General features: G+C 35.7%; 1 protein-coding gene across 1 annotated transcript in view; it reads right to left on the bottom strand.

The window, feature by feature from the left end:
• Window positions 1-355: 355 nt before the first annotated feature.
• PGM2L1 (phosphoglucomutase 2 like 1) overlaps window positions 356-14,523 on the bottom strand; it is a 54,461-nt gene continuing 40,293 nt past the window's right edge. Inside the window, exons 6-14 of the mRNA XM_068988901.1 lie at window positions 12,434-12,627; window positions 10,858-11,047; window positions 10,215-10,312; window positions 9,309-9,489; window positions 6,978-7,071; window positions 6,528-6,657; window positions 6,115-6,304; window positions 2,303-2,436; window positions 356-480 (exon numbers count right to left, since the gene is read on the bottom strand). Of these exons, the coding sequence (XP_068845002.1) occupies window positions 378-480; window positions 2,303-2,436; window positions 6,115-6,304; window positions 6,528-6,657; window positions 6,978-7,071; window positions 9,309-9,489; window positions 10,215-10,312; window positions 10,858-11,047; window positions 12,434-12,627 (1,314 nt within the window). The 3' untranslated portion in view covers window positions 356-377. The remainder of the gene's footprint in view (window positions 481-2,302; window positions 2,437-6,114; window positions 6,305-6,527; window positions 6,658-6,977; window positions 7,072-9,308; window positions 9,490-10,214; window positions 10,313-10,857; window positions 11,048-12,433; window positions 12,628-14,523) is intronic.

The following is a 14,523-nucleotide window of genomic DNA, read 5'->3' on the forward strand; positions in this document are numbered from 1 at the left end:
TATACAACATTTATCTTCCTTTAAGAAAAACTGTGCTATACACAATCACAAGAATATATAACTAAGCTTAATCACACTTGAATAAGAACACTCACATTTGTATTTTGTTTCTGTTGAAGGAAGAATGACGTGTTACCATAATACTTTTAATGTAATGACTTTTGTTCAGGATTATGAAAAAATTTGAATTATTTCTTTCCAGCCATTTCATTTCATATTTATACAGTTTAGCTAGCCAACCAAAAAGAAAGAAAATAAAGGAAAAAGATATTTGGCCAGATGACACACAGAGAGAATGCTAACATGAGCTCAATGCATGGAGTTCTTGGTTGCTCTGTTCCACAGACCGGGGCCAAGCAACGATGTTCTGGTGAAGGCTAAACAGAACGCCAGGTCAGTCCATTTTTACTGGGCTCAAGAAAATTCTCAATTAAAGCATCAATCAGTTTCTTCAATTCCTCTTCTAGTAAGGCAGTGTCACTGAGGAAAAAGATTAACAGTTTTGAAATTCTTTATTTCCATAGCCTTAAAATGTGCTTAAATTGTTGTAATTTTTTAAGAGTGCATATACTTTATGGGATGATTAAATAACTGGTAAACAAGACAGAAATTCACTCGGGTAAAACAAAACAAGACCAAAAGTGGGAAGAGGGGAGTCACACTCACAGAAAACACCTTTCTCACAAACTGAAATTGAACTGCATTAAAAGGAGGTCCTTGGTACATGAAACATGGATGAGTTAGAGTATATCTAAAGACTGCTCCTAAAGCAGGCAATTTAAATGGCTCAGAACACCAACACCAGGTATTAAGATAAACTGGCTTCCTGAAATACTTCAAGGCACACCTCTTACCGATTATTATGGGATGATACAGCATATCTTTTAGGAAGTAAAGAAAGAAGTGTGACTAAAAATATAAGATGTTTAAAAAAGTACCAAGTATTCCCTTCAAAGTCATCACCTGAAGAGCTGCCATTACCCTAAATATCTCTCTTTTTGGACTGCCTTCACAGTCATTTTACAAGCTATGCAACAAATTTAATTTTTATTATGTTAACAATCACCTTTCATTTTAAATCAAAGATAGCACTGTTCAATTTGCTTTACTTTAAACTCTGCTCTGAATGACTTCAGGAGGTCATTTTCTCCCCCAAAGGAAATAAAATCTACTCTTAAACACAAAGGTTTACAGAAATACTAAATAATTAATGTACATTGCTCTGAAGGCAATTCCAAAGAAAAAAAATCTCCTTCCCAAATAGGTATTGACCAATGACAACATTATAGGAGATACTACTCATAAAAGTTTAAATACCCTCTAAATGTTATTAAAGTCAAGTTAATCACAATTTATACTCTTAAAAGGATATTAATTCAGCATATTAAGTCAAATCATATTAAATGTAGAAAATGAATATTTGGCAATGAACAAATTATTTGTTGATCATTTCTTTATGCTTAGCCTAAATAGTTCAAGCTTTACAGTCTTCCCAGGAATATAAATTCACTAAAAAATTAAGATTCAGTTCCCAAATAACGCAGTTTTTTTGGAAAATAGTCTGGCAGTTCCTTGAAAAGTTAAACATAGAACTTACCATATGACCCAGCAGTTCTCCTTATGTAAGTATGATATATACCCAAGTTAACAGAAAATATATGTCCACACAGAAACTTGAACACAAACATTCAGATCACCATTATTCATAACAGCCAAAATATGGAAATAACCTAAATGTCCCTCCTCTGGTAAACAGATTAAAAATATGGTGTATCTATACAGTAGAATATCACTGGGCCATGAAAACAAAAGTTCTAAAAAAGGAATAAGGTACTGATTCATGCCAACATGGATGAACCTTGAAAACATTATGCTAAATAAAAGACGCCAGTCACAAAGGACCACATATTGTGTCATTCCATTTATATGAAATGTCTAGAATAAGAAAATCTAGAATGACAAGTAGTAGACTAGTGGTTGCCTAGGGCTGGGAAGAAGGAGAAGAGTGACGGCTAACTGGAAGAGGCTTTCTTTCTGAGGTGATGAAAATGTTCTAAAATCGATTATAGTGATGTTTCTACAACTCTGACTATACTAAAGACCACTGTATTGTGCACTTTAAATGGGTGAGCTATAGGGTATGTGAATTACATCTCTTAAATAAAGCATTTTTTAGTTAATGCTTACTGGAGTACATTGCTATACCATGTTGTGTTAGCTTCTGGGGTACAGCAAAGTGAAATCAGTTCTGAAATCAATCAAGCTTTTATATATACATAATATTTTAAAAGTTGATTCCTACCTCTGGTCAGGTGATGCGCACATCTCTGCATAATACTTTATCTTCGGTTCTGTTCCACTAGTCCGAAGAGTAGCAACACAGCCATTTTGAAAAGTAAATGTAATCATTTGGCTGCTTTTGCTTACAGGCAGCACCTAGGCACAATTGCAACAACGGCTCAATTACACTTGGTACCTTTCTCATTTTCATGAGTTGTAAAATGCATTTCACTTATATGAGGTGTGTAAAGCGGTAAAACTCATAGAAAGAGAAAGAAGCAAGGCAGTTGCCAAAGGCTAGGGGGAGGGAGAAATGGAGACTTACTTAGTGGGTATAGAGTTTCAGTTTAGCAAGATGAAGTTCTGGAGATCTGTTACACAACAATGTGATTATTAACATTACTGAGCTCTTAAAAATAGTTAAGATGATAAATTTTATGTTTTTTATTTTTGCATGCTCAGTCATTCAGTAGTGTCCAGCTCTTGGTGACCCTATGGACTATAGCCTGCTAGGCTCCTCTGTCCACAATATTATCCAGGCAAGAACACTGGCTTGGGTTGCCATTTCCTCCTCCAGGGGATCTTCCTGACTCAGGGATCAAACCTGTGTCTCCTGTGGCTCCTGCACTGGCAGCAGATTCTTTACTACTGAGCTACCTGGGAAGCCCCTGCATTTTTTTTTTTTTTACTGCAATTAAAATTTTTTTAAATATTTTAAAGAACTTTAAAATACAAAAGATTACATTCATAATAATTCATAACTGTACCATTTACTATTTATAATTGTAGAAGTATTGGATTATATACCTTATACACATGATCTCCAGGTCTCAACAATAATCCTGCAAAGTAAATATTACCAACAATTTACAGAGAAGGTTCAAAGAGGGTAAACGACCTGTTCAAGGTAATCAGCTAAGTGGCAGAGCAAGAAGTTGAAACCTGGCCTATCTGTCCCAAAGTCCAAACTACCCCTACTTTTGCAAAGTGCTTTACAATTTCAAGACACTTTTGCAGACAGTTTTTCAACAGTCTCCAAAGCAGAGGGCACACATCCTAGAGGGCAGGCAAAATAATCCACTGGGGTACAAATATATATAATTACCTAAAAATTAAACAAGAATGAAGCTTTACTGACATAAATATATAGATTAACACAGGTACTCTTCCTGAACCACAAATCAGTCTGTGAAGGTATCTTGAGGGAACCATGGGGGTTGTACTAGGGCGGAGGGGTTGACAGTGGAGCCTTTCCTCAGGTGTCCTGAGCTTGGTCCTCTCCGTGACTGGTACTCCTAGTTGCTCAAGACAGAGACCTTCCTTCCCTCCCGTCTGTTCCACTCACAGACCATCAACTAGCAAGTCCTGGTTATTCTATCCTTTATTTAACTCAACTTTGTCAGGCTCTGTCCTTCACTACTGCCACCATATTACATTCCGGCTCCTGTCGTCTCTCATCTCTGTTACTGAAACAGCACACTAATTGATCTTCTCACCCTTCTCCAACCCACTCACCGGACATGCCATCCTTCCTTGCACTCCGTACTACTGCTGTAGAGAACTACTTGCGGTTCCTTGAAAGAAAACATGACTTCTCACCTCCAGACATAGCGCTTACTGCTCCCTTTGCCTCAAACATCCTCTGTTCCTCCCACACCTGGATAATTCCTGCCCAAACTCTAGAACTCTGCTCACAAAGTCCTCTGCAAAGCCCTGCATGAGCCCCTCAAATCTGAGTAAGGGTCTTTCCTATGCTCCTTTATGGCACTCTTATGCACCCCCTAGTCATTTTGTAATCAGTTTACTTGACTGTTTCCCTACTAGACTCCTACGGTGTCTTTGTCATTACTGTCTTCTCAGTGTAGCACAGAAGGGTTTTGATAAATGCCTGTTGAACACACAGATGAATGTCAATCTGAAGTTGGAGAAGAAAGAACTCAGGAAGTCTTTGACAGTCACTATATGACCCCAGGGGATTAACAAATATCCATACTACAAGCCTTACAAAATTTGTTGCAAGCATAAGTGGAGAATAGATAGGAAAGCACTTGGAATAACAAATATCATAAACTTTAAGGGGAGTCAAGAGGGGAAAAGCATCATACCAAGAACTATTCTAACCATAGCAACACTAGAGAAATAAAAAGAAGCAAAACATTTGGTTCTTCTTTTCAAGTAGTTTATAAACACACAAGAACATACGTGCATATAGACAGAATAACAACAACAAAGAGCCAATTCTGTTTGACTGGATGAAAATACACAAAGGGAATATGAGTAGTATTCTACATAAGAGGCTGCAGATTTTCCAAAATATATTATGGTCCTAGACTCTTGAGACAATATCAGACCATTATACATGGAAATTTAGGTTAATAATAACAATCATAATAGTAACAAAATAAATATAATCAGCAATCTACGGCATTTAAAGGTTAGTTGAGCACCTACTGTGTAGGCAAGAGCTTTGAGAGGCATAAAGGTATATTAGAAATGAATCTGCCATGCAAAAGACAATGGTAACATGACATAGAAAGTGATAAGTGAGCAGAGGAAGGCACAATATATAAAGAAACCTCAGGAGGAAGATATCTGATTATGAGACCTGGAGGGTACATGGAGGAGGTGACATCTGCATGAAGTCTTAAATAATGGCTAAAGTGTGAATCTGCAGCAGTAGGAAGAAAAGGTGGATTAAGGAAAAAGCTTGAGCAAAAATAGAAAAATAATTTTTAATGTATATATGTAAGAAATATTTGTAAGTTATTCCATTTGGCTAGAGGTATAGGAAATAAGGTTGAAAAGGGATACCACTGAGCCACCTAGGAAGCCACGCATTCATAGGGAATAAGGTTGAATGGGAAGTTAAAATTTCCCTAAAAAGACACATAGCTTTGAAATTATAGGCATTTATTTATTTATTCATTTATTTTTTTAGGTGCTAAGATTATCAGTAAAACATTCATCTTTTAAAATTATATAGTCTATTTTTTAAATTTTAATTGAAATATAGTTGATTTATAATGTTGTGTTAGTTTCAGGTGTACAGCTATACATATATATATTCTTTTTTAGATGCTTTTCTATTATAGGTTATTACAAGATATTGAGTATAGTTCATACTATGAAGTAGGTCCATGTTGGTCATTTATTTAATGTGTGTATATTTTAACTCCAAAGAAAGTTAGTGACTTAGTCGTGTTTGACTCTTTGTAATCCCATGGACTGTAGCTCACCAGGCTCCTCTGTCTATGGAATTCTCCAAGCAAGAATACTGGAGAGGGTTGCCATTTCCTTTTCCAGAGGATCTTCCTGACCCAGGGATGGAATCCAGGTCTCACTCATTGCTCCATCTACCGACAGAGCCACCCTTAACTCCAAACTCCTACTTAATCCCCCATCCCTTTTCTTCTTTTGTAAGCAAAAGTTTGTTTTCTATGTCTGTGAGTTCGTTTCTGTTTTGTAAATAAGTTCATTTGTATATTTTTTAAGATTCCACATAAAAGCAATATCATATGATGAAATTATAGGCTTTTAGACTTAAAAAAATTTTCAACATTATTTAGCATTATCACACTTTTTCCCTCCCTCCCACCCTCCCTTCCTCATTCTGTCTCTCATCCTTCTTCCCATTCCCCACCCTCAGGGCATACTATACCCCTGGGGAGTGATGAGGACGGGATGGGTGAGAGTCAGAGTCAGTTAGTGAACTTACAACTGCTCTGGAGAAAAACAAGGATCCTAAGTTTTAAGAAACTCACAGGCTTGACCTTCCATTTTGCTGTAGTATGAATTATTACAAATTGTTAAAAACTTAAAAATATAGGTACTTACTGATTTCTTATTAGGCTGGCTGCTGTCATATCCAGTGGTAATATCTCGTACGTGCAATATAGCAAATGTCCCACAAAACTTGGGGTATTCTTTTGGAGAATCAAAATTGCGAAGCCTTTCAAATATACTTTTGATGGTAGTTGGATCATAACATAAGAAATATGAAGTTTTTGAAATATGATAACCATATCTGTACAAAGATTTAAAGTGTTAAAATCACATTTCAAGTCACCCTTTAGAAAAGTACAAATTACAGATAAGCCTATTATTGTGTTAAGCAGATAGTGGCAGTACTTAATGCAGACAATATTAGTACTTTTTAAAAAGGAATGACTATTCCTCAAAACAAGTTTATAAAGTTAAAAGTAGCACCAAAAAAATTAGAACACGAAATTCCAAATAGTAGAACTTACTTTTCATAAACGTTAATCAGTTGCTGTTTCAATGTTATGTTCATGGTTTCCAGGTAAGATGCCATCTCAGCAACAACAACGGCTGCACTCACACCATCTTTATCCAAAACGGAAGTTCCACACAGAAAACCTAAGAATTAAAAATCTCTTTAAAAAGGAGGAAAACATAAGCCTACATATAATTTCAGTAGTTTCACATTTCTTCAGAAAGATCAGTGCATTTAAGAACCTGGTAATAAAGGAAACCCACTGATACTGAGCATATGTAGGGGACCTTTAAGGGTTTGTTTTTTTTCTGATGAGAAATGTATCTACACATTTCTGAGTTCTTGATAGTTTTTATAACTCAAAGTGTAAAACCAGATGACAAAAATTCCTCTCTATAGAATCACTATATTTGAAAAAAGTGCTCTCATTCATATTTTAAATATTTTAATTTTTACTACATACCTATAGACTCTTCAAATGAAAAAAGGACTTCTTTCCCATTTTCCAGGAGGTCTTTTATCCTACTTCCAATCCATTTAAAACCTGGTAATGTTTCCTGAAATGCAGAAGAGGCCACTCTAGTTAAGTGACTCTCTCAAAAATATATATATATTAGAGAAAAGCCCATCACTAAATGCACATAACACTTCAATAATGATCTTCTGTTATGGTCTTCAGTCCACAAAGATTTATATAGTGGTAAACATAGTCATAAAGTGCATGGATATATATACATTGCCACAACTGATGATCTGCTATTTATTGAGCATAGTAATAGTGATGTAATTCACCAAATATAATCCAATAAGTGGTGATGTATATAGTCACAAAGTACCATAAATCCACACATATATTATGATCATACACTATTTATCAAGTACTGTAATAGTTGCTTTACATCATTATCTTTTGCAACGCTCACAAAAACTCTGTTACTGAAACAGAGGCTCAGAGGTTGAGTAAATTTGCCCAAGAGTACCCTGCATATGAGAGAGCCAGGATTCAATATCACTTCTCAGAAACTGCTCTTCAAGTTGCATTGTAAGCACTAATGTAAAAGTGCCTACAAAGGTTGTAATTTAGTCCCTCTGAATAACCAAAGGCCATAAAGCTTTTTAACAATGCACTTTCAACATTATCACAACATATACTTGAACCAAGTATCCTTTTACCATAACACCATGGCCCAAATAAAACCATCAAGAAAGTTACTAGGTTCTTCTTTGTTAATTAGATTTGAGGACTTTTCATCTGATAAGCTGCTGCTGCTGCTGCTCCTAAGTTGCTTCAGTAGTGTCCGACTCTATGCGACCCCATAGACGGCAGCCCACCAGGCTCCCCCATCCCTGGGATTCTCCAGGCAAGAACACTGGAGTGGGTTGCCATTTCCTTCTCCAATGCATGAAAGTGAAAAATGAAAGTGAAGTTGCTCAGTTGTGTCCGACTCTTAGTGACCCCATGGACTGCAGCCTACCAGGCTCCTCCGTCCATGGGATTTTCCAGGGAAGAGTACTGGAGTGGGGTGCCATTGCCTTCTCCGTCTGATGAGCTAGTGTTCATTTTAAAGACACGAACTGCTTTAGAGTCAGAAAGAGCATGTGATACACAGTGACTCTAGAGCTCTCTTACTAATTTAAGATTTCTCATTCACCTCTCCACCTCCTCACTGGGAAAAAACAAACAAACAAAAAAAAGCCCAAAATCTCTCCAGCACCACCTCCAGGAATAAAAACAAGAAAGCACATATATAATATTGGTCTTTAGAATCATGTTTTTTCTCTTTTGTGCTCCTTATGGATTTTCTTGCTACAAAGGAAAGACCCTGATGCTGGGAAAGACTGACGACAGGAGGAAAAGGGGGCAGTAGAGGATGAGACGGTTGGATAGCATCACTGACTCAATGAACATGAGTTTGAGCAAACTCCGGGAGATAGTAAATGACAGAGAAGCCTGGCGTGCTGCAGTACATGGGGTCGTAAAGAGTTGGATATGACTGAGTGAATGAACAACAACAGTAGTAATTCAGAATTTTAGGTTTGAATGAATTTTCAATTTCCTCTATTTTGCTGTTTGTAATTTAGAAAGCCAGAGATTGAAAGTTCTATTTCATTAAGAAAGGTACAATTTTCTTTTAGTTAGCCTATTAGTGTTAAGATCTATAGCTTGACTGTGGCTCAAGGCCCAGAGGTGACTTTTTCACTGATACTTGGCCAAGTGGGCAGAGGAAAAGCAACTTAATTGGCATTAGTCCCAGTAGCTATAAAAGGGGTCAGTTTAACTGCCCGAGGTTCACAAAGGTTAATGATCTGTGCTGAGAGAGAATCATTATGTTTTTTGGATGTAGATCACTGGGTCTTAATTTGTAATTTAGGAGACTACTTAAAGTTTCTTTTTTTTAATTTTATTTAAAAGTTTCTTAAGACTGAACCTGAAGAGGCTAAACAAGTGGTCATGACACCTAGTTTTTTGGAGTGGAGTTTATGTTATTTATGAGGTCACTGGGAGCCAGATTTTCTTAGTAAGAAAGCCAGATACTGTTGTATGGAAAAATGAGCATTAATGCAATTTGTAAGAATGTTTATCTTAGTTTCGGAAACTCACATATAGGATGAATTTGGCTCAAGGTTTCCAAACTATCAAAAAGACTTAATCTTTTAGTTAAGTGTTAATAGAATTTGAAAAAAAAGAGGGAATTAGAAATGAAATCAATAAAAGTCAACTTTGGTGGGGAGATGGCTTTAGCTTACAGAAATAGGTTTAGAAAAGGAGCACATAGATATTACCTATTCTTACCTCAAAGTGAAATCCTTCTTTTAGTGCAATTGCCTTCAAAATTTTGGAAGAGACTGTGGTGGCTAACATATAAATGTTCTTCACATCAGCATTTCTTGATTTGCTTTTCTTCCAGCAATCAAACATCCACCACCCAAACAACGCAGCCAGCTCATTCCCTGTGAAAACTTTCCAAACACCACTGTAGAGAGAATGAAAATTCAAGTCAAGATCTTTGTAACTTCTCATTAAAACTTCTTGACCCCAGGACCTACAAATTACCATCCTTCACAAAGGAAAACCTAAAAACTACTGTATGGGATTTCTGAGAAAACATTTACTATTACTTTTCTAACTGATCAGGGTGAGCTTAGGGTAGGAATGGCAGCAATGTACTTTGAAAAGCTATGACACTGTTACTTGTATTTTCTTACTTAAAGAGAAAAAGGTTATAATATGGTGTCCTTTTTATGTAAGGACATTAGTCATGACATTATAATGGCAAAAATACACAACAACCCAAAGAACCATGATTAGGAAATGATTACATTCATAGAGCAATGTTTTGAGATACTACACTAGTTTTAAAATTAATATTTTAAACAATATTTAAAGATAGAGAAAAATGCTCATAGTACAGTATTATGTGGAAAATAATCAAGACACAAAAGTATTTATATATATATATATATATAGGATGATCACAATTTTATAAAAAACAAATATATATTGAATATTTGAATGAAGAAAACATAGGAAGGAAACATCAAAATATCAACCTAGGCCATTATCTCTGGATTGTGGGCTTACAGGAGATTTCTTTTCTTTTTATTTTTTTAAATTTATTTCCAATGAGCCTGTAAGACTTAAAATCAAAAACTGTTTTTCAAAGTTTAAGATTTTAATCAAGTAACAGTTTCTACTTACTTCTCCTGAAGTTCTGCCACTGCCAGTCGGTCTGCATCAGGATCTGTAGCCAGCACTATCCGGGCATTTTCTTTCTCTGCCAGTCTCAAAGAAAGTTCCTGAAATAGTGACCCAAAAAGCTGAAATACACTGACGATGTTAAATTCAAAGTTCATATTCCTAAATGTAGGCACTATGTTAGTGATAATGAATTTCAGAAGGAATATAGTTTGGCTAACTTTTTTTAACTTTCATAGAAGTATAGTTGATTTACAAGGTTGTGTTGATATCTGCTGTACAGCAAAGTGGTTCAGGTACACATATATATATTCATTCTTTTTCACATTCTTTTCCACTATGGTTTATCACAGGATATTGAATATAGTTCCCTGTGCTATATAGTAGGACCTTGTTTTTTATCCATTCCATATGTAATAGTTTGCATCTGCTAATCTAGTTTGGCTAAATTTAAAATAAGACTAGGAAGTAGGGAAATCCACCATAGGGATTTCAAACAAAACAGAATATATGGCTCTAATATAATTTAAAAGATGTAAGCTAAAGTAGTTTTTGCTTCTGTAAGTAATCTTTGAATTGTCAGAGTCCTATCCACATGATAAACTTTAATATACTAAACCATAATTTGAATACAGAAAAAATATACCAGTACGGATTCTCCTTCTTCAGGATTTGGGCATTTAACAGTAGAAAAGTCTGGATCAGGATCTTTTTGTTCTGGTACTGGAATTGGAGGCTTAAAACCAAATACTTGAAAAGCCAATTGTACATAGTCATGTCCGACTCCATGAAAAGATGTATGTACAAATTTCAAGGTGGTCTTTGAGTTTAATTCCCTGTAAAGGAATATATCATTCAATCACTGTCATAAAACTCATTACTTGTGGTATAATTAAAATAATCTCAAGAAAAGGCTAAAATCTATTTTGTCAGAATAGGAAAACTACACTCAACAAACCATAAACCATAATGTTTTCTGAAAACAGTGTTAGCTATTCATGGAACAGTTATAGAAACATGGAAATTGTATAGAAACATCAAATTTTAGAGGAAATTTCCTTATCTTATATACAGTGAATATATATATTGAGTTATAATTTTTAAAACTTTATTAAGAGGTAATTAGTAGTAGTTAAAAAGTAGTTTAAAAGTGCTAGTGGCTAAGTCATGTCTGACTCTTTGTGACCCTGTGGACTGTAGTCTATCAGGCTCCTCTGTCCATGGAATTCTCCAGGCAAGAATACAGGTGTGGGTAGCCATTCCCTTCTCCAGGGAATCTTCCTGACCCAGAGATTGATCCCAGGTCTCTTGCATTACAGGTGAATTCTTTACCATCTGAACCACCAGGAAAACCCATCAATATACTATAAATTTATTCTTCTAAAGTACACAATTCAGTGGTTTTCACTATATTCACAGAGTTGTTCAACCATTACCATAATCAACTTTAGAAAATTCTAATTACCCCCCAAAAAACTCCATACCCCAGAGCCACCACACCCTAACCCTCCGATTTTTCCCAGCCATAGGCAACCACTAATATACTTTCTGTTTCTATCTCTATCAATTTGTCTACACTAGACATTTCATTGGAGAAGGCAATGGCACCCCACTCCAGTACTCTTGCCTGGAAAATCCCGTGGACGGAGGAGCCTGGTAGGCTGCAGTCCATGGGGTCGCTAAGAGTCAGACACAATTGAGCGATTTCACTTTCACTTTTCACTTTCATGCACTGGAGAAGGAAATGGCAACCCACTGCAGTGTTCTTGCCTGGAGAATCCCAGGGACGGGGGAGCCTGATGGGCTGCCGTCTATGGGGTTGCACAGAGTCGAAAACGAATGAAGCGACTTAGTAGTAGCAGCAGCAGCAGCAGCAGCAGACATTTCATATCAATATAATCATACAATATGTGGTCCTTTGTGACTGGCTTCCTTCACTTAGCCTATTTTTAAAATTTATCCATGTTGTAGTATGCAACAGTATTTCTTTTTTACTGCTGAATAATATTTCAATGTATGGATATACTATGAATATATTTCTAGCCATTCATCTATTGATGAATATTTGAATATTTGGGTTATTTCTACTTTTTGACTACTATGAACTGTATTATTTACCTACAATTTTAATATAATGAATAGCCAACACATTTTTATCCTTATTTTTTGTTGTTGTTAATCTTATGTTAAGGTAATATTATCCTACATTCCCCCTTGGATACCTGTAAAAACAGATCTTTTTCAGATCATCCATGTATCTTCTACAAATATCCTGCAAAGGATCTCTCTTTAGTGGGCTGGTATCCACTAAATTATCATTCCAAGAACCATTCCAGGGTTCCACACATTCTTCTATACATTTTAAAATTTCTTTATCATGAGGAGATGTGATCTGAGCACCATTTTCCCAGTAAACCTAGAAGATAGGTAAACACAGCTATAAGCACTTGAAATGTTGACCATATGTTTTCTTAGCTACAGTAGGGATATTTGACTTTACAAAGAAGCATACCAAATTAGTCAAGTAGATAATGTCAATGCTGGACTAACTTAATAAACACCTAAGGATATTGATGGTAATGATTCCAAAGGGACTTTTCAACAAAATGATTCTGTATTATTTTCTCATTTAGAAGAAGTACATTTTAATAACAATACAAGTAAAATATAATCAGGGCACCATTATGATATGGTTAAAATATGCATATATTGTAGCATCCAATCATAATCTTAGATCTATAATTATATACTAAAGAAGATCTAAGAAACCATGGAAAAAACTCGATATTATAAAATTTTAGCATTATAAAGTGGTTCTGTTATATGATAAAGAAGAATTTATTTTTCAGCTATAAATTAAACTAGAATTTATGTCACACCAAATAAAGTCTATTCCAGGGAAGACAACAAACATATTAATTATTCCATACACATTTTGGTATATGTATTTTCAGTATTTAATGAAAATACATTTCATTAAGTTGTCAGTCTGTCAAGTAGCCAAATCAACAAGACATTAGGAACAGTTAACAAAAAAAGCAGAAAATGTATTTCTATAATTCACAGGATCTCAAAGTTAGAAGGGACTCATCTATACCAACTTCTCCCATGTATTTGACATCAATCCCTTCTACCACATCCTGAATGAAGGAAAGAAGAATACTTTTGAATATATACTATGTACTAAACTTTGTGCCAAGCAATATGGTAGACTAGATGACTCAAAAAGCTAAAGTAGAAAAAGTATTGTCTAAAATGCACAGCTTAGTTCACAAAAATGAAAGAGAAAACTCCAGGCAGTGGGAAAAAATGAAAGAATGATAAACTTGAATGATAAAGCTGTGCATTGATGCTGTGGCCAACTGGCCTTTGAGAAGGCCAACTTGCCATTTATCTGGTTCTTGATTGTAATGCCCAGGTGGAAAGCAGGAAAATGGAACTGAGATGTCCTTCTTAGTGGAAATATAGAATAGAAAAAGTTCTGTCCACTATTACTGAAAGATGATAAGGTAGCATGTCTCTCTTCTTAAGTTCTGGGTGATTAAAAAATTTCAAATCTGAGGCCTACATTAACATAAAAATTGCTCCCAGTTGGTGAAACTCCTGAGGTTCGTACAGAAATTTAAAAAACAAAACCAAAAATCCAGTTGAAGGGATGCTCCCACATTCCAAGCAGCCAACAAGATCCTGTTCATGAGCCCTGAAGGCTCTCCATGAAAATTTATTTAACATGAGAAAAATAATCTTGGCCTTTCTCCCTGCCTTTCTTCTCACCTTATATGTGAATGTGATGCCTAGAGGTACAGCACCCCTTATACAATGAGCACTTGGAAGAAAAGGCCAAAACAAAACTGCAGGGATGCTGGGTCCAACAACACTGAGCTGCCACATACTTCTGGACTTTTTGTTATGTGAGACAAATTAACTCCTATCAACTTTAACCACTTTTGTGGGTTTTCTGAACCTGTAGCAGAAAGCATCCCTCCCTGATACAGTAACAGAGAAATCTGCGCAAAAAAATATACCCAGGAATAAACTTAAAAAGAAATATGAAAGATGAAAAATCTTTAAAATGTGACTAAAGGCTCTAAAAGAAGGAAATGTCAATCCACTCCAGTACTCTTGCCTGGAAAATTCCATGGATGGAGGAGCGTGGTAGGCTACAGTCCATGGGGTTGCAAAGAGTCGGACACGACTGAGCAACTTCGCTTAAAGGGTCTAAAAGTAGTCTTGGATGAATAGAAAGATACATTCTGTTCTTGAATAAAGAGACTCAAAAATTACAAAAATACTGAAGCTCTCTAAAGTAATG

Source organism: Capricornis sumatraensis, chromosome 16, assembly GCF_032405125.1.
Source record: "Capricornis sumatraensis isolate serow.1 chromosome 16, serow.2, whole genome shotgun sequence".
Lineage (NCBI taxonomy): Eukaryota > Metazoa > Chordata > Mammalia > Artiodactyla > Bovidae > Capricornis > Capricornis sumatraensis.